A 25501-nucleotide genomic window follows, 5' to 3' on the forward strand; every position below is an offset into this window, starting at 1 on the left:
TAGTCGCCAAAAATGGTGACTACGTAACGACTAATATACGACGATTTTACGACTACAAATATTTGGTTGTATATCAGTCGCTTTTTGGCGACTACGTATGGTAGTCGGTAGTTTAGTCGTAATTTAGCGACTATTTTATGACTATATTGCATACCAAAACATGTAGTCGCTAAATAGTCACCAATTTAGTGACTAATATGCGACTCATAGTAAAGATTGCTAAGAGGTCGCATATCAGTCGCTATTTAAAAAAAAATTATAAAAAAAAAATTAATCTTGAACACTTAACCAAACTCCAAAACCTAAATTATAAACTGCAAATCTTAGAAATTAATTATTCAACCATAAATTCATATATACAAATATATATATATATATATATATATATATATATGTATGTATACATAAAACCAAGATTTAAAAATTTATAAGAATATCTAATTATTATAGTATATCCAAAAACTGAGACCTAACATTTATAAAAATTACAGTTTTCCAAATCTTATATTTTTATCAAACTTAACCTCAAATCTTAAAAGTTAAATCTATACCCCAAACCCTATACCTTAAATTTTAAACCTTTATATTGCATATACAGAAACTAAATTATACACGATTTAACCAAAATATAACCATTATATATATATATATGTATAAAATCAATTAGTAAAACTATTTAGTATTTACATATACTTTAATCTTTCTAAAATTTATTAAATTAGTCATTTTTAAACCTAAAACTAATCATTTGGGCCTTAAAAAGCTTTGTATCACTTTGGGCTTTGATATAATCGAAATTTAGCCACAAAAGGAAAACAGAACATGATTCTTTTGGGAGCTCGCAGTTTGCGACGTAGTCCCTCCCCTCTCCATACGGAGTTTCAAGCCTTGATATGGGCTATGGAGTCTCTTCGTGCGGCAGGGATAGATTGTCCCAATTTTGAGTCTGATAGCTCAGAGTTGGTGGCGATGGTGCAGGCTCCCGACGACTGGCCAGCCTTCTCGCATTTGTTGGAAGAATTCCATTCGCTAAGTTCATCCTTCTCCTCCTTCACTTTGACCCAGATTCCGAGGACTTCTAATGTGCGAGCTGATTGTCTGGCGCACTCTTCTAGATCTTTAGTTTCTGCACTTACTTTTGTAAACTCTTCACCTCCAAATTGGGCAACCAATTCTGGAGTCACCTTTTAATTTATTTAAATGTTTGGTTGAAAAAAAAAAAAAAAGGAAAACAGAACACAAAAACAAAGAAATGCTAAACCTAGATTTTGTGCGTCCGTTCCTCGACAAAACAACATCACTCTCATTTCTCATTTCTCTATTTCGAATCGCGATGACTTGTCCGGCCAAGCCTCCGATCGTCGTCTTCCACGTCCCGTCGATTTGAGTCTATCGGGTAAGTCTTCTTTCTCTAATCATCTCCCCCTTTTCTCTAGGACTTCTCGAAAAAACTATTAGATCTAAACCTTTCAGATCTGTTTTAGTCTGAGACCCACAAAATGAATCTTCGTCCAAGATTTTTATTAACTCTTCCTCATTTCATTTGTCGTCTCTGCTCTCAAATCCCAAGCTTTCCCTGTAATTTGAAACCCTGATTTTACGTTTTAATCTCGAAAAGTCCAAGCTTGTTCTGTAATTTTTGTATTTCATCTTTGTTTAATGGACACAATTAGGGTTTTTACGGAGGTTCCCGGATCTTTAAAATCGACTTCGTTCACATTCACCTCAGTTTTGGTGTGTTTATTTGATAAAACTCGATATGTGTTAACTGGATTTGTTGAAGTTGAAGAACATGTCAAGAAGCTTGAAGAAGCAGTTGGCTGGAAGAAGATAGGTAAAAGCCTTATGTTTATTTTCGATTATTACTCTTGTATATCAGATTATTTCAGATCGAGCATAAATTTTAGTTGCTTAACATTTTTTCTGCGAGTCCATGTTAGTCAAAGTTGCTAGGTTTGGTTTTTGAATATGAGAGTTTCTTCTCTTTCCAACCCAATTTCAAAGGAATAAATTAAACTTTGCCTTAAAAGTTCTGTGTCTTTAGTTTGTGTTTTATTTTGATTTTGAATAGATTAGATTTCAATTCAAGAAGCAAGCCACCAGATATATAATTAGGTTTATAGCTATGTTGATTGATTTGTGTTCTGTGATGATTATGTTAAGGTGAGTAGAATCATAGATTTGAGCTATATTAATTTGGGTCCTACGAAAATCTGAATCTTGTTGTAGGACCTGCGAGGTCATGTTCTTTTGTCTGTTCGTTGCAAGGAGGCTCATGGTCACCATGCTCAAGGGCTCTCATGTTTAAACCAATGCAGCACCCTTCGTTGTATTCAACCTGTCAAGAAGCTGTATAGATCAGTTTTCGCATCTAACAGTTAGGATTCTTTTGTGTTATAGATTGACATGGACACTATTGAAGTCAATAACCTGAATAGGCAATTCATATTCCGTCCTTCTCATGTTGGGCACTCCAAGGCTAAGGTATATTTGCTTGAGCTAAGTCCAAGGGAATCCAGTTCATAAGAGAATTCATGTGACCATATAGACTCAAAGTTGTTAACCAAAGTTGTTGGGTTTGTTGAATCCAGTTTAGGAGGTATATGTGAGCAACCTGGGCTCATTCTCCATCGCTTCAAGGTATGTAAGCAGCCTGAGCTCATTCTCCCTCGTTTGTGTTTGTTAAATCCAGTTTAGGTATATGTAAGCAAACTTCTTTCTTCTCCATTTCAGCTGATTTCTCTCTGATGGTGTCATTAAGCAACCTGAGCTCATTCTCCCTCACCTTAAGTTCCTTAAGAGATGCTTCCATCTGCTCAGCTTCCTTTCTCCTTGTCTCGGGTCTCTACAGTTTGCTTCAGGTCAAAATCTTTAACATTCATCTCAAAGTAAGAATGAGGACAAAACACAGGAAAAGATAATGTGCTGATTTGTAGGGACGGTAAACAAGTCTTTAAATCCTCCCGCACGTAAAAAACTGACCGTCGTATATGGATGGGCTCACGGGATTAGTGAGAGGACGTGAGGCCCATTAAGGAAGGTGGGCCCATTGACTGGGATTATATATGGGTCCACTAAACGGTGGCGATCGGGGAGTTATAAGTGGTATCAGAGCCAAACCATGACGAGTGTGGAGTCAAGTGGGCTCACACCGTCGGGGGTGACGGTCTTGATACGCAACGAGGACATTGCGATCTGTTAGTGAGGTTGAATTATGACACCCTAGTTTGCAGAGAGGTTTAAAAGAATTAATTTGTCCACCTATGTCACCAAAGTGCACTTACTTTTTTGGTCAAGGGTCCTAAGAGAACTCTAGAGTTAAGCGTGCTCTAGTTGGAGTAGTCTAAGGATGGGTGACCTTCCAGGAAGTGATTGTCGAAACTGTGCGAGAGAGGACAAAATGCAGGAAAGGATCATGTGGTGACTTGTAGGGACGGTGAACAAGTCTTTAAAGCCTCCCATACGTAGCAAACTGACCATCGTATATGAATGGGCTCACGGACCTAGTGAGAGGACGTGAGGCCCATTAAGAACGGTGGACCTATTGACTGAGATTGGACATGGGCACACGAAAAGGTGGCAGTCAGGGCGTTACAGCTATCATTTGGTTGGAGACAGAAATGCAAGATATTGTTTTGGTATGGGGTAGCTGGAGGATTGACAAAAAAGCGATGGCTTTTTGACGTTGATAATATGAAAGGTTGCAAGATTATAAATGCTGATAATGAAACCATGTTTGAAGACTTTACTAGTATGGTGTTTGAAAATTTTGGTTTATGTGAAGGAACTTGTGGAATACATCCGAGCTATATGTTAGAGAGATTTAAAAAAAGTGTATGCGATATGTCACCGATGTTTGTTACGAATTAATAATCGACAGTTTGAAAATAATCTCAAACACTGCAGCGGAGAACCCATCTGGCTATATGTTTAGATTGAAGAAAATTGTGGGGGAACATTGTTTGATGATGTTAAACCTTACACCATAGATGTTAAACCCAACACCACTGTAACATGCGCGAATCAGATTCCCGGTTTGGGAGGTGCATCGATCGATGCACATGGTTCATTGGTCGATGCAAGTTCGGTTTGATTTCCTGAAAGTTGAGTATAAAAGAGATACTTTGATTTCCTTGGCCGAGTTTAGTCATTTTCTGGGAGAAAAGAGAGAAAAGAAAGAGAGAAGCCGTTCTTAAGAGTTCTTGGAGTTTTTGTTGCCTGTTCTTGAAAAATCTTGCCTGTGGAGTGGAGATTTGTAGCTGGGATCGTTGTAGGAACTTGCTATGAGTGTAGATCCGTCAGTTTTAGAGTCAGAATCTTCTTTGGCAAAGGTGAGTGCATGACCATGGCTTATGTAAGCTTGAGATTTCTCTGATTTTTGTGTTTATGTGTTATATGGTTGATTCCTTGGCTTGTTAGAATGTTTTTGAGTCACATGGGGCTTTGTGAGGCTTCTTTGTGGCATTAGATCCAGTGTGATGTGTTTAGGAACAAAGATATGGCGAGGAGCTTTAGGGAAGCCGATGCTTGGCATGTGTGATGATCAATGCACTATGTGCATCGCTCGATGCAGTGCAAGGACAGCGCGATAAGACCTAGGAGCATCGGTCGATGCCATGTGAAGGTGTCGATCGATGCAATTAGGGATTTCGCGAAATTTCGAGCATGCATCGACCGATGCAACCCCAGTCAGTGTCGGTTGATGCCGTTTTCTGGTTTGTTTGTTGATTTTTGTTGGTGGTTGGAGTTATCTTGTGTGTATAGCCTATTAGACGGGAGAATTGTCTCACTGAGTGTTTATGATAATACTCACGCATCTCATATGTGTTGTGGTACAGGTAAAGGCAAAGTGTGATCGTGGAATCAAGGCGATGAAGAGGAGGATGTTCTAGTGGTTTGTTGATGTTTGTCTAGCTTCTGTCAGGTTGCTAAATTTGAGTCATTAGAATGTTGCTAGGTTGCTGGTTATTTGTTTTATGACTCTTTTCGATTGAACCATTAGTTATTGGTTATTGATTATTGATTTAATGGTATTGTTTGGTTATTCCGGTGTTTGGTTTCAATGTGGTTAGGTGGTTAGTGAGTATAGGATCACTAGTTTAATATCATTTTAAAAAAGGGGTCGGGTCGTTTCAACCACTGAGGAAGAATCCAATACTCCAGAAGTCATTTTTTTGACGATTTTGTTGAAGTTGCAGAGGAAATGGGAAAGAAAGATGAAGAGTACTATTGTCGGAAGGGAGATAGTGAAAATAATGTAGGAGAAAAATCAAGAGATGATGATGAGAACTGTAGATTTGATTACTATGACGATAGTGATAGTGCAAGTTCAGGGGATGAAGACTATCATTTATACTCCAATTTTGTACCGGATGGAGGAGAGGAAACATTGAATGAAGGAGTTGGAGGTGGGTGTGGAACAGATGAAAAGGTGTCTAAAAAAAACAAAAACTTCTATTCCGCAACACTAATTCTGCCATTGAGAAGGAGGTACCCAAAATAGAAATGGGAGCTGGTGATTTAGTGGTTGGGAAAAAGTTTGAAAGCAGAGATTTGTTGTTGACTAGATTGAAGATTTTAAGTGTAGTACAAAAATTTGATTTTAATGTTTGTTCATCAGCGCCCCATTTGTTAATTATTGAGTGTTGGGCACGAGGTTGTAAATGGAGAGTACATGCTTCAACAATTGGGGAATCTTTGGTGATGCATATTCGCAAATATTTTAGTGAACATACATGTTCTGTTACGGAACAATCAGCTCGTAGCCGTAATTTAACACCACTAATCTTCGCTCATTTAATTAGACAAGGATTTTATTGGTGGTGTAGGAAGTTCTGTTGTGCCAAATCTTGTGGTTAAAGGCCTGAATCTATGCTATGGAATAAATTAAGGTGCAAAACAAAAATAATTATAACATACTTTACTCTTTTAATTATATTGTGTACACTTAATTTCATAGGGTATAGGAGATAGGAGTTACAATTTTGAACTTATAAATTAGCTGTACGGGTTGTTTTCATGGGGAAAAAGTTAATAACAAACTGTTATGTTTTATGTACTAGCCTAATTTATAATTTATATACTAGCCTAACAAAAGTTAATGTATAATGTGCCTTACAGATTTGTTATTATTTCCAACTACGTCGTAGAGTCTAACCCAATTAGGCTAGTAGTATGACCTGTACATTACACATATATAGAATTTATTTACTAGATGCTGTTCAATACTGATGTGTTTTAATCAATATTTCCTACTATACAATAGCTTGGCTACTGGAAGGCACATCAGACACTTCTAAAACCGTGAGAATATGTTAGGAGTACACCTAAAAGTGGATACACTGAATTACCTTCATATTTATACATGCTGAGGAGCTCTAATCCGGGGACCCTTATGAGACTTGAGGTTGATACACTAGACATATTTAAGTATGTTTTCATAGTGATTGATGGTTGCATTCAAGAATTCAGGTATATGTAGATAGTTGTTGTTGTTGATGGAGCCTTTTTGAAGGGTGAATACAAAGAGACTCTACTGATAGCAACAACACAAGATGAAAACTTTAATATATTTCCATCAGCGTATGCGGTTGTTGATACAAGGAATGACGAGTCGTGGGAATGGTTTTTTAGGCAATTGAGTTGTGTAATTCCTGATGATGAAAGATTTGCACTGATATCTGATTGGCACAAATCTATAGGGAACGCTATTGGTAAAGTATACCCCCTTGCCAGTTGTGGAATTTTCACATATCATCTTCACAAGAATATTATTCTGAGATTTAGTGGAAGTGAAACATTCAGACTTGTTAATAAAGCAGCTGCAGTGTTCTGTATAGTTGATTTCAATGAAATCTTTCATCAAATTGAAGTTGTTAATCCGCAATAGCATGCTTACTTGCATCGTGCATATGTATGCAAGTGGAGCAGGGCTCACTTTCCTGGTGATAAAGTACAACTTCACAACGAGAAACATTGCAGAATCGATAAACAAAGTAATGAATCCTGTTAGAGCTTATCCCATTGCCGAGTTACTAGATGTGGTCCGAAATATGCTGACACGTTGGTTTGCTAGAAAGAGAAAAAAAGCTACCGCAATTCCAACTGTACTGACGAAAGGAGTGGAGAATCTGTTGGAGGTATCATGCTTCATTAACATATCATTTACATATACTTTGACCATGGATAATTGTATTTGTTTTGATTTTGTAAACACTTATGGAAGATCCCAGAACTCGCTGATGATATCTTGGAAAATATTGTGTTTGTTTAGGTGGAAAATTGTGTTTGTTTTGATTATGTAAACACTTACGTTTTCATTTCTTTATAGGCACGTATTGAACATTCAAGGCGTCTAAATTTTGAAGAAATTGATAATCAATTTCAAGTCACAGGAGAAAAGACATGTTCATGTAGGCATTTTGATTTGGAGAGGATTCCAAGCTTACATGCTATCACAGTCGCAGAGAAGGCTAAACAATCCCGTATACAACAGTGTCATGCATACTATCGTAAAGACAACCTCTGCAATGGTAATGAGAAGTCGATAATGCCGATAGATATGTCCTGCATTGTTCTACTACGGTTACATTGTATAAATGTAAACTGTCTTTCGTTAGGAATCCTCCAGAAAGACCAAAGATGTCGAGAATGAAGTCTTTTTTGGAGGTCACGTTGGAGACAAAACGGCCCTGTAAATTACGTGCTTTTTCTCAATGTCAACAAGTTGACCACAACCGTACGACATGTCCAACTAATATGTGGGGCACTAGTTATAGTTTCAATGCAGAGAAGTGTCAGAGTCTTGTACTCCTTATCGGTAGTATAAGTTTGAATTTTGGTTAGCAACTAATGTACTCCTAATTTATCATTTTCGTTGGAAGCTTCTCTTATCAGCAGTTACTAAAGCATGTATGACCATGCATGTTTTTTGGTGCCAGCATACATCCATTCTTCTATGGCTCACTAACGCTTTTGTAACATCTTTTGGGTGTAATAACGTTTGTTTTTAGTATGTCTAATGCGCAGTTTGTAAATAAGTTAGTGTGTGAAGCAACTAAGATCTTATGGGGTAATTAAGCGAAAGCATAAACATACAACCTACAATCGAATCATATTGTATAAAAAATATGATTTTTATACCTAAAAAATATAAGTAAATAAACTTTTTAAAGGTATATTTTTACAATAGTACAAACCGTTATCCTTTAAGAAAGAAACTGGTTCATTTATTAATAAACTTGTCAACAAATTCCTTATAGCAATCAATGGCATATTTTGTTTCTGAATTTGTTGACGTCTGCATCTGTTATTTTACCCATATCCTCCACGCTACATCCCATTGTGTGCATATCCAGGAATTTTACATAAACGGGTCCACAGTCGCTAGTGCGTTTGTTCTGATATAGTCCCTCAAGGCGCTCCCAAGTGTACGACGACGTGTCAGTCGGTTTCCCCCATGACTTTTGGGACGATTGAATTGAGTACCCATGTGAGGCCCTTGACAACATGTTCCATATATAAGATTCTAACACATCTCAATTCTCATTATACTCTATGAAAGAATCTAATATCTGGAATTTCCACGAGACCATATTTATAACGAGGCCAACCCAATGCGGATTTTCCCAGTTCATCGGGACGTAGAGTACATCAATTTTCTTAATGAACTCTGTTTTGATTCCTCCTGCAAATTTTCCCCAAACAGTTGATTTCCAATAAATGTATGGCCTTAAATTCTTACTCTAAGCAAATTTGCCTTTCTCTGCATCTGGTTTTGTTTTAAACTCTTCATAGCTACTCTTGATAATCTGGGTGAACCAAGGGTTTAGACATGCAACTATTCTCTGTATTAATATGTCCCCTTGTTTCCTCCACAAGAGAGCCATAGTGACCTGCATATGCTGGATTGGGGCGTAATTTTTGTTAAAATTTTAAGCACTTTGTTCAATTGGAACAAAAAATACGTTCAATTGACAAACATACCATAGTCATAACCCATATATCTTTCTTGGCCATTATTAGGAAGAAACCATTGTTTATAAGGCTTTATGTGATTATTCCATACTCACTATTACAAAATAAAACCTCTATTAGTATATATATATATATATGTATATACTCAAGACTCTAATAATTATTACTTACGTAGCTTCATCCGCTTTAAGTGCTTGAAGAACATGTTCCATTCCAATTTTGTGACCCAGCTAATGGGTTATAGTTTTCTGATTTGGCTCGCCTAGTGACTAGACCTGTCAACAGTGGATCAACCTTGAAGTTAGACCCAGCTTTGTAGAGGTGTATTTTTAACGAACTACCTCTTCTAGGTTGTTCAGTAGGTCTTATTATAGATATCGGTTTTACTGCTAGAGGAACAACACGAACAATAGCAGAATTTGGATCTGGTTTGTCAGATGATCTAGAGAGACTGATCTGATGTGTATACAGATTATCAACCTGCACATTAGCAATATTTTGCTGTTCAGACGTTAGTTAGTGAGTTAGTATTCATAGTAGACCACGACATCTTTAGGCCTACCTTGTTCATGGTTTCATCTACAACAGAATCAGTGTTCTCCCATTTGCTGTTTCCCGGTGTTTTAGATAAGGGTACACTATCATAAGCATCCGTTAAATCTTCTTTCTGTAATAAATATATGTACAATTAAGTATTATTGATTATATATATTTTTGTTACTATAACATGGTTTCATCTACAAACGGAATTAGTGTTCTCCCATTTATTGTTTCTTGGTGTTTTAGATAAGGGTACAATATCATAAGCATCTGTTAAATCTTCTTTTTGTAATAAATATATGTACAAGTACTATCGATTATATATATTTTTGTTACTATAACATGGAATACATGAATCACCCACTTGTGTACCTGACATTCCACTGGTTTATTAGACTGAGTTAATGTCGTATAGGGTGATGCGGTTTCAGCATCCACAATGTCTGTAACACCCTCGAACCGTTCTATAGATAGGACGGCCAAAGATGCTGACACTCGCAGACGGACAACCGAGTCTACCTGATGCAGCGCATCCTCTTCGCTTGATGGGCCTTGTCGTGAGCTTTCTTGCCCATCAAGACATATTAGTTTGAGTCGGTTTTCTCGTTGGTTTTTGCGTCATTTAACTTTTAAGGCCAGGGTTTTATTTTCAGTTTCCTGCAGCTCTATTCGTAGCAGCATTGTAAAAACAACACATATTGCATAATAAAAAAAACCAAAAAATGAGGTAGTCTTAACTACCCAAAAGAGCTTTGTCTTTGAAGTCCTGCAAGGAGGACTTGCGTTTTCCGTCGATATCGGATCACCACACCGATCTCGACTTCTCGTTCTACTATCCCTCTCTCTTTCGTTCCATCGTTACTCTTGCTCTGTTTCGTTGTTCTCAAAACAGAGCATACCACCCCCTTGATACTTCCGCTCCGCATCAGTTTGGTATCAGATTCTTTTTTGTTCCTGGATTTCAATCATGCCGCCTGTGAAACCCGACGGAGTGGAGAAATCGGATCCAACCATCAACTGGGTTGAGTTTTGGGATACTCTGCTCGCCTCCCAGCTCGCGTTACAACAATCACTCGATGCGTTGAATCAAAATTTTTCTCGCCACCTTGCCCAAGGGAATCTGCAACCTCCACTCGCACAAGAGAAACGTCAACAACAAGTCATCAACAACCAGGTCGTGTTAGACGGAGACCGTCTTCCAGACCAACAACTTGATCCCCTACATCACGATGACGCTAACCATCGTGAACTGGTCCAGTATCGACAACAAGAACAGAGACACGCCAATACACGTTGGGAAGCTGGTTTCCGCGTGGATATTCCTGAATTTCATGGTGGTATTCGTGGAGATAACTTACTTGATTGGTTAGTAGCGGTTGAAGAGATACTTGATTTCAAGTGTGTACCCGAAGAGCGTCAGGTAGCGTTAGTGGCTACAAAATTTTGTGGTCATGCTGCCTCGTGGTGGCAACAAACCAAGACAACACGTTCTCGCGCTAACAAGGCACCTATGCGCTCCTGGACCAAGCTCAAGAAGAAATTAAAAGAGATGTTTTTGCCACACAACTATTGATGTGACTGAAGGTCGCAGATGCGGAACAGTCGGAGGAAACCTCTTCGGACAGAACGAGGTGCGCAAAACTTTCCTCGGACAAGGTTCGAGATTTCGAAACTAGAGATGATTCAAATGAGAGAAACATAGTTTGACGAGATTCCAACGAGCCGTTTGAAAGAACGGTTGTGAAGCCTCTATCGGGTCGGACATATGCGATATGGACGGACGGACAGATCGGCTATCGGATGGAACAAAAAGGTAAACCCAATGGGAAAAAACAAAGGAAATAAAAGAACCGCCTTTGGTTTAGGCGCGGGAAGCGACTTAGCTTTAGACATTGTGCACTAGGCTCCTTGCCTCGTTAAAACCTCCTCCGGTAAACCCAATGGGAAAAACCCGGAGTGAGGAAAAAGAGTACAATTCCTCACCTTAGTGACTTTGGCTTCCTTCACTCTTGGGTAAGAGTGAAGGCCATGCGAACTGGTCCTTCGTTGTCTTCTTGGATCAGATGGTGCTGGACGAATGATCGAACAAAAAGGTTGATCTGCTTCGCACTAACTCCACAACAACGTGAAGAACATTGGTTTTGCACTAACATCTTCCGGTCTACATGTACTATTCGCGGGAAGATATGCACGTTCATCATTGATTCAGGGTGTACTCGGAACGTTATTGCCGCTGCTGCAGTACAAAAACTAGGTTTACCTGTGGAGTTGCATCCGACACCTTACTCACTGACTTGGTTCCAAGATGGTGTGGCAACGCGGGTCACTCAGCGGGTTTTGGTTACTTTCTCCATTGGCCCCCTCTTCAAAGATCGTTTTTACTTCGATGTTGCTCCAATGGACATTTGTCATCTTATTTTGGGGAGACCATGGGAATATGACCGCAAAATCATTCACAACGGCGTGAAGAACACTTACCAATTTTATTGGGAAGCACATAACATCGTCCTCTTGCCTTCGTTCAAACAGCCTACGACAGCTCCTTTCCGCAAGCTCGTCCACTCCCCACATCTGTTCGTCCACCTCAAGTTCTTTGCTCTCAAGCTGACTTTGAAGTTGCATTCCGCGAGGAAGGATTCGCCTTAGCTTTGATTCCCGCCGAGGGTTTGGTTTCGGTTTCGCCTACTCCCAAATCACTTGCTGCTGTTCTCCAGGAGTTTGTTGATGTGTTTCCAACCGATTTGTCATTAGGACTACCACCACTCCGGGACATACAACATCAAATTGATCTCACTCCTGGGGCGGTTCTTCCTAATCGCCCTCACTACAAAATGAGTCCTTAGGAGCATGAGGAACTACGTCATCAAGTCGAAGACTTACTACGTAAAGGTCATATACGCGAGAGTCTCAGCCCTTGTGCAGTCCCATCATTGTTGATACCAAAAAAAGATGGCTCTTGGCGGATGTGCGTTGATAGTCGCGCCATCAACAAAATCATGGTTTGTTATCGCTTCCCGATTCCGCGTTTGGACGACCTGCTTGACCAAATTGGACATGCCACTATATTTTCCAAGATTGACCTTAAGAGTGGCTACCACCAAATCCGTATTCGTCCAGGAGATGAATGGAAAACTGCATTCAAGACGTGGGAGGGTCTCTTTGAGTGGCTTGCCATGCCATTTGGATTGTCCAATGCACCCAGTACCTTCATGCGGATTATGAACCAAGCCTTACGTCCATTCATTGGAAAATTTGTAGTCGTCTATTTTGATGACATACTTATTTTTAGTTCGTTGGTGGTGGCTCATGTTTCTCATTTGCGTGACGTGTTGCTTGTTCTACAGAGGGAAAAATTATTTGCGGCTAAGCAAAAATGTGAGTTTGGCACCTCGGCGGTGAAGTTCTTCGGCTATGTGGTCTCTGACAAAGGCCTTGCTGTTGATGCCACCAAGGTTGAAGCAATTCGTTCGTGGCCTCTACCTCGTACGGCAACCGAGGTTCGTAGCTTCCATGGCCTTGCTTCTTTCTATCGACGTTTTGTTGAGAACTTTAGCACCATTGTCGCTCCGCTCACTAGCTGCATGAGAGAGGGTCGTTTTGAGTGGACTCCAGCAGCGACTGCGGCGTTTGAACTCATCAAGTTAAAGCTGACGACAGCCCCCCTTTTGGTTCTCCCCGATTTCTCGCTTACTTTTGAGCTGCATTGTCATGCATCAAAACTTGGAATTGATGCAGTTTTAAGTCAACAGGGACGTCCAACTGCGTTCTTTAGTGAGAAACTTTCGGGATCACGCATCCGGTACAACACCTACGACATTGAGTTCTATGCTATTGTCCAAGCCATTAAGCATTGGCGACATTATTTGGTGCATTGGGACTTTGTTCTCTTTACGGATCACGATGCCCTCCGCCACCTTGATAGCCAAGTCAAGGTATCTTCTCGTCATGCGTCCTGGATTGCATATCTTCAGCAATTTACCTTCTCTATCCGTCATCAATCAGGTAAAACAAACCGTGTCGCAGATGCGCTCAGCCGTCATCACTCCCTACTCGTCAATGTTCATACGTCCATCCCGAGGTTCGCTGCTTTTGCGGAGCTCTACAAGTCTGATCCTTTCTTTGCGGGAATTTTCTCAGATGCTGAACAGGGATTGACGGACGACTACTCTATTCAAGATAGCTTTTTGTTCAAAGACCTGCGTCTATGCGTCCCTGATTGTAGCTTACAGTTCCAGATAATCCGCGAGCTCCATGATGAGGGCCATGTAGGCCGAGATCGCACACTACAGTTGGTCACCATTTCTTATTTTTGGCCTACTTTACGGCGTGATGTGGCCCGTTATGTGGAGCGTTGTCGTGCTTGTCAACAAGCAAAGGGTCGGGCTTCTAACGCAGGATTGTATCTTCCTTTGCCAGTTCCGACGCAGCCTTAGAGTGACATTGTAATGACCCTCACCAAGGGGTAAATTTCGAAAATAAAACCCAAGGCCAAAAGACTTAAAAGGGAAGCCAACAATGAAAGAAGAAAGTTTAATGAAGAAATGTCCGAGGAAATCTGGACGGATCGAGGAATGGCCGAGTTGTTCGAAGATGTCCGAAGGACTGAGAAAATCCGAGAATTGCCGATAGCTGCCGAGAGCGTCCGAGAAAAGTTGCCGAGAGTGCCGAGACAGACCGAGAATTGCCGAGAGTCGATGACGATCGACCGAGAGATGCTAACCGAACCACAAGATAAATCTTCCTTCACCAAAAATCGGTTAAGACAAGAGGAAGTGGAGATTATTTTAATCAAAAAAGAGTTAGTGAAATTTGTGGGAGGATTAAATAAATCATGGGTTAGTGGAGCTTAGTGGGATTAATTTAATCAAGTGGAGCTTAGTGGGATTAAAGAAATCAAGTGTAGCTTAGTGGGGAATTAAAGAAATCAAGGGGATTTAGTGGAATCAAGGTGGCTAGCTCAAGTTCCTCACAAGTGTTTATCCATGCTCTAATAGCATTATGGAAATTTGAGAGTTCCACATGCATTGGTCGACTCCACCCCCCAACCTCTCTATAAATAGAGGCTCACCTCTCTCACTTTCGCACAAAACACAAAGGGGTAAGGAGAGAAAAAGTGAGAGAGAAATTGAGCGAGAGAGAAGAAAGAAAAGAGTGGGCGAGTTTGTGAAAGAGAAAAAGGGAAGAAGAGAAGACGCAAGAAGAGACTATCGACCGCAAGTTGAATTGATAAGGAAATCGATTCAACCAAAGAGGAGATCCGAGTGAACCGCGAGAGAAGCTTCATCAAGGAAGACCGATCGTCGACGGTTTACTGTGAGTTCAGGCACATATTTTGCCGGACTAGATGGAGAATTAAAGACATCCATCTAGTGCACGGTTTGCATGAAGCATTTAGTTGCATTTACTTGAATTTCTTTCGTTATTTTCTTGTTTAGATGCATGCGCAGTGAGGTTACACACCGGTTGCTAGATCGAAATGTTCTAGTGACAAGGGTGATAACTAGTTAAGATACTTGAAAATTTATGAGCTTCAAAACCATATAAACTCAAGTATAAATTTCGGTGAGGTTATAATGCGTATTAGTCCGCGAGAAACTCTGGCTATGCGTGGTATAACTTGGTATTGTTATCCTTCCCATTCCGTACCACATGCAACCGCAACATGCAACCCGTGTTCGTGTGTTTGTAGGGTTGGTTACGAAGAGCTCGGAGGTTATTGGGTTCGCTACCCTGGCCGAGGCTGTCTACATGATGGTGTGGTTTTGAGTGAAGTCCAATTACATGCCTATGTGGTTGTAAAACGGATGTTCATGAGGGGTTAGAGAAAGGATACATACCGGACTCAATAAATTAGAACTTATTAAAACTCTTGTTTTATTTCAAGTTAATGTTGTTACATGTTGTTGCGTGTTGTTGTATGTTGTTGAATTTTCTTGCTAGCTTAACTCGCTTAGCTCATTAGCTTCCGCATGTTATCTCTGATGGATGTTGTGTTGCTTGCACGCTTGCATGTTCATTGTTCTGCTTGCATGTTGTTTGTTTATGCTCGCATGTTGAATGTATATGCTTGCATGTTGCTTGTTGATGGGGTTGGGGTTTGGGGGATTAATTCTTTGCAGGAACCCTAAGCTCACTAAGTAATCTTAGATTACTTATGATAATTATTTGTGGTGCAGGTAACCCTAGAGGGAACTAGAGGGTGTGGTGAACGATAGGAACCCGGAGTAGTTTTTATTTTGTGTCTATTGTAAAATACAAGTATGTTTATTTCGAATCAAACTTTGGCACTAGGCCGTATCTAAGAACTCTACAACCTTTTGTTAAATCGTTTGTAATGAAATCTTTTTAGTTAGCAATATAATCAGATTTCTTTTAATTTGGACGGGTGGTACTGATATAGACTTTGTCCGAGTCGGCTCAACGCACGATATGTCTGTAGGGTTGCAAAGCCTTAAGGACGTGTCGTGTGGTCGGGAACCTCACCGATAGACTGGCCAAAGTGTCATGATTTGTTCTTGTACTCGGCCGGATCGTCGGTGAACGTTTCCAAAGTGGCGTCCCGTGCTGTCCGAAGGCCTTCGTGGATTTTGTTCTTGGGCTTCCGCGGATGCAGCGAGGCCATGACTCCATTTTCGTTGTTGTTGACCGCTTCTCCAAGATGGCTCATTTTATCCCTTGTAAGAAGACTACCGATGCCGTGAATGTCTCTAGCTTGTTCTTCAAAGAAATTTATCGCCTGCACGGTTTGCCTCAGTCTATTGTTTTTGACCGTGACACGCGGTTCTTAAGTCATTTTTGGCGTTCTTTGTGGAAGCTACTACGCACCAATCTGGATATGAGTTCGGCCTACCATCCCCAAACCAATGGTCAGACAGAGGTGACAAATCAGGCTTTGGGAAATCTTTTGCGCTGTCTTGTTGGTGATAATATTAAAAGCTGGGATGCTAAATTATGTCAAGCTGAGTTTGCACATAATCATGCTTTTAGTCGAAGCCTTGGTTTCAGCCCGTTTCGTGTGGTCTATGGCCTTGTTCCCCGGTGTCCTCTTGATTTGACGACACTCCCAAATCCTACGCGTTTGCATGGCCAAGCAATTGACTTTGTGGAAGATCTTCTGGCCGTACACAAGCAAGCCATCGATAACTTGACGGCATCGTCAAGTAAGTATAAGGCAGCGGCTGATCTTAAGCGTCGTGCAGTGGAGTTCCTCCCTGGGGATCTTGTTTGGATCTATTTGACTAAGGAGCGCCTTCCCCTTCGCGAGTACAACAAGCTAAAGTCCAAGAAGATTGGCCCTATCGAGGTGTTGGAGCGTATCAATGCCAATGCTTATCGTGTGAGCCTTCCGTCTCACATGAAGACGTCAAATGTGTTTAACGTCAAGCACCTTTCTCCTTACCTTGGTGACAACGGCGATCCGGATTCGAGGACGAATCCTTCTCCACCCGGAGGGACCAGATGCAGCGCATCCTCTTCGCTTGATGGGCCTTGTCGTGAGCTTTCTTGCCCATCAAGACATATTACTTTGAGTCGGTTTTCTCGTTGGTTTTTGCGTCATTTAACTTTTACGGCTAGGGTTTTATTTTCAGTTTCCTGCGACTCTATAAATAGAGCTCGTAGAAGCATTATAAAAACAACACATATTGCATAATAAAAAAAACCAAAAAAAGAGGTAGTCTTAACTACCCAAAAGAGCTTTGTCTTTGATGCCCTGCAAGGAGGACTTGCGTTTTCCGATATCGGATCACCACACCGATCTCGAGTTTTCGTTCCACTATCCCTCTCTCTTTCAATCCATCGTTACTCTTGCTCTGTTGCGTTGTTCTCAAAACAGAGCATACCACCCCCTTGATACTTCCGCTCCGCATCACTACCGAAACAAATTCAGTCTCCCTAGTCATCCATGCCATGGGGCCATGGGTCTAAGCTTGCCAACCCTTGCCATGAACAAATGTTTGGGTGGTCCGGACTAGACCATAATAATTAAGAGCCAAATCCGAATGAAAAACATATCCATTACACATAATATATAAGATACAGCGGAAATACGTTCAAAAAGTTATACATTTTATTCGGTCGAGAGCTAATCTCCAAAACGTTATATATACATGATAACATCATTATTTTACCCATTTTAACTATAGTTTTTATATGCATTTAGGAAGAGTTTGACATGATTTCAAGGTTTTTATGTCTATCATCAAGTATTTTAGGTTTTAAGAAGGTTTTACAGGTTTTATAGCAAATTAGACCAAAAGACAAGAAAAACATATTTCAGGACAGATTTAGAGCTTTACAGTACATACCACTTTTGAAGAGCTTCCAAAACTCTTATTATAGCACGCTTGGTGTCTATGGAAATCTGAAAGAGTCATCTTTCTTCTAGAAGTGGAATTAAGTCAATCCGTTCAGCCATCCGGATGATATGGCTGATTTACCGAGAAGTGTTATAAACAGACGTAAAGAGAACTATAAAGCCGATGGGATTTTATTGAAGACTTCACCACCTTTTAGAACCCTCTTTCGCCGCCCCTTGTCCTGCACTCAATAAGAAAATATGCTTTTACCCTTACAAACCCTAATCCAAGACAAAACCGTATAAGTACTCTTCAAGCCCAAAGGTTTGAGGTGTGCTTCCTTTGTGCCTCTTAGTTCTTCATCCACGCCTCCAGCAGCTACCCTAGAGACTACCAGAGACTCCTCCACAGCCGTCAAAGCTCGTACTCTCTCAGCTTCTTTAGAAGCCATCGCCGAAGTCACCAGAGCTCTACTCTTTCTAATCTCTTTCATACTTTCATTGCTTTTTTGGAATCAAGTACTTTTGTGACAACTACAGAAGTTTCTTTTGAACCCTTTTTGTCTATTGATTCGTTTTTGATGCTATACTTTATAATATCAATGTCGTTTCTTTGCATCATGAGCGAATAGTTTTCTTTGTTGGGTTCTATGGGGTGATTCAATGGGAATTCATGGTTCGCTAGAATTAGGTTGTTAGATCTTATTTTCGGTTCTATATTAGAGTTCTTTTGGGAAATCTTTATCTTAATGCATGTGCTTGGATTGATCACCAAGTGCTGATCTAGGTAACAGGAGCGTTAACCACATTATTCTACTTCTCCAAACTAGTGCTATACCAAAACCTCGTGTCGTAACCTGCGTAAGTTGAGCTGCGGAGTTTGGTGAATGTATCGAACTTGTTTTACTAGCTGGTTGACATGCTTCGTTGCCTGCGTAAGTTGAGTAACAGAGTATGAAGACTTTTAGACTTTCATTCTATGATAATATCTTGTTAGTTCATTAGAGTTTCGTACTTGAGAACCTAGACCGAAATTAGTATTTACCTGTTCGATCTTGACACTTAATATTGCTTAGAACCATGAAAATCCTGAGATGACTCCCAAACGCCCAACACCTTAGTATTATAGTTTTAAACTGCTTTTATTTACGCTTTCTTTATTTGCAATAGATATTAGGAAAACCAAAACCCCAATCTCTTATTTAGTCTTAGCCATAGTTCTTTCTCTTTTAATTCAATTCGTGTTAGCTATTACTCTCTGTGGGATCGATCCTAAAATACTACATTGATTAATTGTGCTATCAGTCGTCGTGTGGTCTTTTCAAGTAAAAGATTTGGAGTGAAAAATCACACACATCAATACATATACTTGATTTTACAAAAAGGCAGTTAAACCTTACACTAGCTTTCCTAACGTCCAACTTCCCCTGTAAAATAACCCTCTACTGGTCACCTGCGAAAACAAATACGGCAGCATCATGAGTAATCTAAAATTACTCAATGAGTCTGGGATCTCTAAGTGTTAGTATTCCCTAACCCCATTTCCCCAAACACAAGCAAGATAATAATAATGCGATAAGGCAACATTACTCCACAAGCAATAGAATGAATAAATAAAGACTACTAGATAGACTTCTAATACTCTTAGTAAGGCCTTCTACGAATACATGATATCTCAAAGCAATGCCCTACACTCCTAGACAAAAAGTCTAAAAGAGATCCGCATTCCTTTGTACTAGATCGTAATGTAGCGTCCGGCTGGGCATGACCCGTTCCAAACCTTTGTAAGCCATAACGTTATGGAATTACACGCAACGCACAGAAGACGGATGGGATAACACGATCCAACTAATGCTAGTTGATGTGTGTGGTTTTTCACTCCAAATCTTTTACCTTAAAAAGAACACACGAGGGCTGAAAGTGCATAGCTAATCGGTGGTAGTATTTAAAATTCGATCCCACAAAGACAGATTTGTTATTTAACGGAATCCGACGGAAGTAAGTAAGGCTAGGACTCAATAAAATGGGGGTTTTGGTTTTCACGGTCGTAAGTAAGCAAATAAACGTAAATAAAAAGCAAGTAAAATAAATGAGACAAGTGTTGGGCATCAAGGGGAATCGCAGGGGATCAATGATCTATATATCTAGGAAAGTTTAGGATTAGTTTGTTTTTCAAAGACTCGGACTACGAAACACGAATGAACCGTTAACTTATAGGTCACAAGCTAACCGTCTAAGATCCCTATACTCCGTTACTCAACTGTCGCAGGCAACGACACATATATCAAAGCATTTAAAACATGTTCGATTCTAATCCTAAAGTTCTGGTCGTGTCTCTTGGCTGCTCCAATGAAGGCACACACTAAACCCTAGGTCTAGATGAGTATTTATATGATTTTGAAAGCTTAGGGTTTTGTAAGGGTAAAAATGTATTTTCTTGTTCAATGCAGGACAAGAGGCGGCGTAGGAAGGTTCTGGAACGTGGTGAAGGCTTGGACTGGGCTGCCGTGATGGTTGCTGGTCAGGCCTTCAATAAAAGCCCATTGGCTGGATGCTTCTCCTTACGATCGGTTTATAACACATCTCGGTAAATCGGGCATATCTTCCTGATGAGTGAACGGATTTACTTGATTTAACTTCGAGGAGAAAGATGACTATTCCAGATTTCCATAGACACCAACCACGTCAAAATGTAACTTGTGGAAAATCTTCAAAAGTGGCCCGTACTGTAAAGCTATGAATCTGTCCTAAAACGTATTTTTCTTGTCTTTTGGTTTTTTTTTTTTTATAAAACCTTTAAAACCTTCTTGAAACCTAAAATACTTGATAATAGACATTAAAACCTTGAAATCATGTCAAAATCTTCCTAAATGAATACTAAAACTATAGCTCAAATGGGTAAAATAATGATGTTATCAACTCCTCCAGACTTAGACTTTGCTTGTCCTCAAGCAAACAATCAAAGTAAATCATGGAAGTTTTGAAAATCACAGGAATTCACTTATCTTTGGGAATGTCTTCTTTGCACTCTTCTTCGCCTTGACATTTGTAATCATCCATGAGAATCATCAACGCTCCATGATCCCACAATTCTTCGGAGTTTCCCGAATCTCCATTGTTATCTCTTTACATAAATTAAAGCAATAATAGAAAGTGAAATCTTACCAAGGGAAAATCAATCAAAGGCTTGTCGACTCTCGTCAAGCCAAGAATTTCTTCATATGATTCCTTTCCTCTCCCTTTTCTCACTTCCAAGGAATCTATTTTTCCTTAATTTTCTAGGGTATCATTTTTTTTATAGATCCCTTGCTCTTTGTTTTTTTTTATTGGACAGGCTTCCATGAAATCCAAAGTATGTACGGGTTTACGCGACATCCCTTGGCTCACTTCTTTGCTACCTATATCATTATTCTTTTCTCTTTTTTTTTTCTTTTCTTTTCTTTTTCTCTTTTTTTTTAGAGTTACGAAGGGAAGAGAGAGAGGAACATACTTTTGAAGAAGTGCAATGTCTTGTGTGGCTTGAATGTAGAGATCTAGTACAATGTATACCAATTCCCAGGGCTTGATAATTCAGTCCGGTTTAGGTCTTATAAAAGTGAGAGACAACGTTAGATTATCCGAATATCCATTGAATAGGGAATTTGGGGATTGTTGAGTCGGCTCACAGTCTTTCCAAACTTTGGTTCTGTTGTCAAGCATAATCAAGAGTCATAAGAGCGTTAATCCAAATCAAATAAACCATTAGAATAAGATCAGAATCCCCTACTAGTTTTGACTCAATAAAAAAAAAAATGTGACTCGATAAAAACGTCAAAATTATTGATGTAAAAAGTGGAAAAAGGTCTCAAGTCAACAGAATAGAAAGTAGCATTAGTATAGAATGAAACATCCTTCCTCCAGACTTAAATCACATTGTCCTCGGTGGGAAAAAAGAAAGAGTTCAGGATTAAAAATTATAAGAAAAAGTTTAGGGTTTAATAACAATGTCACCTTGATGGAGTGATGTTGTGTTGACTCTTAGACGTTTTCAGGTTCCCCAAAAATTGTCTAGAGGTCGGCTATGGAATGAAAATGTGGTGACTAACCGTTTGTATTTCCTTTGATTGCTTGACATCTAAAATGAACTAGGCTAAGTCCAATCGAATTATGTTTGATATATCTCTATAAATGCATCCTCCTTGAAACAAAAACCTAAAATCATCAATAATAATGATAAAATAAAAATAACAAAAACATACCTAAGTGATCGAATGGTGATGGTTGGTGGTAGGATGGTGGCGGGTTCGGAGTTGTCTCGCGGTACACGGATGAACGGTCACGGACATCAGCAAATGGTACGGTGGGCATAGTACGCGTTACATAGGACATGATACGCGGTACATAGGTCGTGGTGCGTGGGACATGGCATCGGCTGCGGTTGGTTTGGCTGGTGGGGACTCTCAGCATCGATCACATGAGGATTGTGATTGATCAGTTGCCTTTGGCTTGCTTCGGACATGTTGAACATGGCCGGTCAGTAGGTGGTACTTGCCACTAGTCATAGTGTGTTGCCAATCCATGGACCTTCTTCTTCTTTCGTTTTTTTTGCTTTTCTATTATTTTTTTTTTTGTGTTTATTTAATATAAAAATTGAAACTAAAATGCAAAAATATTAAAAATAAAAGAAAATAAATCCTAAAAATAAAAACTTACTAGACATGGGTTGCCTCCCAAGAAGCACGCTTGTTTAACGTCGTTGGCTCTACGTTAGCTCGCTTTCTCAAGCAGGGTGAGGAGAGTCAGTTGTCCTTAGACAAGCTCTCTTGGATCTTTCTCCAATGTAGGCATCAGGTGGATCCTTAAGTTCGTCTTCTTCTCTTGTTTCAGCTATACACTTTGCGGTTGGCAGCTCCGCTTCTCCTTCTTTAAGTTCTTGTAGTAGTGGAGCCTCGAATGTGGTAATAGCAAAACAAACCTTTGTGAGGTTTACTCCTTCTTCTTCTCGAGAGAGCTTAAGTGAGTTGGGGTTGAAACCTTCGGTTTCCATGGAAACTTGTAGCTTGTCTCCCACGGAATTCTCTTGTGTTTTTGTAAAAGATAATTTTCCTTTTTCTACAAGGAAACATGAATGTTTTCCTTTTTTGTCAAGGGTTTCCTTTTCTTCTCCTTCTTCCTCCTCGGATCAAATTTCTTCTTCCTTGCGTCCAGCAACATGTGAGGTGAGGTTCTCAATCTTAGCAGCAAGATCTTGGTTCTTCTCCTTTAGTTCCGATCCAATCTTCTTAAGTAGCCTGTGGCTCTCCTTTGTGAATATGTCAACTTTTTGGATAAGACTTCTCCAAATCGTTTTTGTCCAAAGTCGAGACCAAACATCTTCCTCTCACCTTCATAGGCTTGGTTCTAAAGCTTCTCCACACGCCTCCTTGTGTCTAAATCCTTGTTGAACAAAACTCTATACTTGGACTCATGGTCCTTTGTTAATTCTGAAACTTCATTGGCCAATTCTCTAATGTTTATAGCATTGTCTTGAGCACTCTTGAGATGTGTCTCTTGCTCTTCCTAAAGGTTATGGAACCTTCTCTCCATGGTTGCAGCATTTTTAAAATTTTGTTCCTCCAATCTTTGAACTCGAATAGAAATCTCATCGATCTTTCCCAAAAGAATAGAATTGATTTTGTCAATCTTCTCATGCAGCATCTTCATAGTCTCATCTTGAAGATCTGACAACTGAATTATTAGGTTCACCATCCTTTCTTCTTCAGCTTTTTGTTGTGTAGACACAGAAAAATTGTCTTTATAAACATCATATGGTGCTGGAGATGGTCGGGTTCTAGGGTTACCTTGGTAGATAGCTTCTTCTTGATGTTGAAATTGTTGAAAATTGTGGTTTTCAGGAACTTCTTCGTTACGGATCCGAAATGTCATGCAACAGTAGAAGTCTTTGAGCTCTTCTTCCCCATCTTCTTTAGTAGATGATAGATCATAAGACTCATCATTCTCTATTGGCAAATCTTCATATTGGTTCTCTATGGATTTTTCTTCAAAGTAAGCATCTCCACCATCAGTTTGGTAGTATTCTTCTCTAGTCCACTCCTTGGACTTGTTAGGATCGGTTGGATACTCATGTGAGGCTCCATATCCTTCTACTTTCAACTCTAGGCGGCTCTCAATGGTGTCAATGGTGTATCCTATGTTGATAAGCTTCGTTCCTTGATCTTGTATATCCTCCATATGGTTTAATACTTGATTGTTGATAGCATTGATTTGTTCCTCCAAGCGTGTAACGTCTTTGGTGATAGTCTCGAACTTAGCTCCAAATTCGATACTCAACATATCCAATTTAGCATTTAGAACTTTGTCAGCCTCCTCTTGACTTGATATAAGTTCTTCCATCATCTTCATGAGCTTGTTTTCGGTGTGAGAGCTCCTTGAAGTGATTGGTTTTCGAGTGTCATAGAAAAAGTTTTCATTGACATCGACATTTATGACTTCATGCGGATCAAGGTATTGGTCCGTTGCAAAGCATGGCACGTCTATGTGGTACGGCGTGTATGAATGGACAGATGGGTCATACGGTGAGTAACTGGTCCCATAAGTGCTCGGCCTTGAGATGGTCGAGTAAGTGAGCGGCGACAAGGGCGCCTAATAGGTGGTACATCGGCTGGTCGAGAGTGACCATGGCATGGACCATGCAGCGAGTGACCTTGCGGACCCGATGTGTCTCCGTCCATGGCTTGGTAATGTGACATGAGTTGTGCGATTGTGAGATTCTGAAAATCTCCTGGGAGAGCGTCGAGGTTCATCCTCAAGGTCTCCTAAAACAAGTGAAAATCAAAAAGAAAAAATTAAAAAGCAAGGCGTCCTAGACGTTACTCTAGTTTAGACTCTTGTAAACAACAATCTCTCCCTGGAAGCGGCGCCAAAAAACTTTGATGTGTGTGGTTTTTCACTCCAAATCTTTTACCTTAAAAAGATCACACGACGGCTGAAAGTGCACAGCTAATCGGTAGTAGTATTTAAGGATCGATCTCAGAGAGAGAGAGTTGTTGTTTAACGGGATCCGACGGAAGTAAGTATAGCTAGGATTCAATAAAATGGGGGGTTTTGGTTGTCACAATCGTAACTAAGCAAATAAACGTAAATAAAAAGCAAGTAAAATAAATGAGACAAGAGTTGGGCTTCAAGGGGAATCGCAGGGGATCAATGATCTATCTATCTAGGAAAGTTTAGGATTAGTTTGTTTATCTAAGACTCAGACTACGAAACACGAATGAACCGTTAACTTATAGGTCACAAGCTAACCATCTAAGATCCCTATACTCCGTTATTCAACTGTCGCAGGCAACGACACATAGATCAAAGCATTTAAAACAGGTTTGATTATAATCTATGAAGTTCCATAGGTAAGTGGTATGTGCTTCCTATGACACGACACACATCTAAGCTAGGTCAAACACACATGCAAGTTTTTGGAGACGCAAACACACATTAGATCATAGTTAGTTCATGAGGCTAACTTAAAGCATTAAGCAAATACTTAGAATTAAAGCATTAAACAAATACTTAGAATTAAAGTATAGAATAAATTGAATATAAATCTAAAAAACCCTAAAATTTGCCACCTAAACTAAGAACACTACTCTAGCATATTGAAGGGAATCATCAAAGCTAGGTTGAATAAACTCATAAACATAAAAGAATAAATAGAGA

The 25501-nt window shown here is 39.8% G+C and overlaps 1 protein-coding gene and 1 long non-coding RNA gene across 3 annotated transcripts; both read left to right on the forward strand.

The window, feature by feature from the left end:
* Window positions 1-822: 822 nt before the first annotated feature.
* On the forward strand, window positions 823-1191 carry LOC147924602 (uncharacterized). Its single transcript, XM_087496852.1, has one exon. It carries the CDS (start codon window positions 823-825, stop codon window positions 1189-1191), a length of 369 nt encoding a protein of 122 aa, XP_087352978.1.
* A 498-nt stretch (window positions 1192-1689) lies between these two features.
* Window positions 1690-2882, forward strand: LOC104758055 (uncharacterized). 2 transcript variants are annotated; one of them, XR_762613.3, is made up of 3 exons: window positions 1690-1834; window positions 2401-2640; window positions 2734-2882. It is a non-coding gene; the product is annotated as an uncharacterized LOC104758055 (long non-coding RNA). The 2 variants fall into 2 exon arrangements; XR_762614.3 differs by having other exon boundaries at window positions 1785-1834; window positions 2230-2640.
* The last annotated feature ends 22619 nt before the right edge of the window (window positions 2883-25501 follow it).

Source organism: Camelina sativa, chromosome 17 (genome assembly GCF_030686135.1).
Source record: "Camelina sativa cultivar CO46 ecotype springtype chromosome 17, ASM3068613v1".
Lineage (NCBI taxonomy): Eukaryota > Viridiplantae > Streptophyta > Magnoliopsida > Brassicales > Brassicaceae > Camelina > Camelina sativa.

What these genes read in the sequence shown, in the direction of transcription:
- LOC147924602 (XM_087496852.1), top strand. Translation starts at nt 823, where the DNA reads ATGATTCTTTTGGGAGCTCGCAGTTTGCGACGTAGTCCCTCCCCTCTC.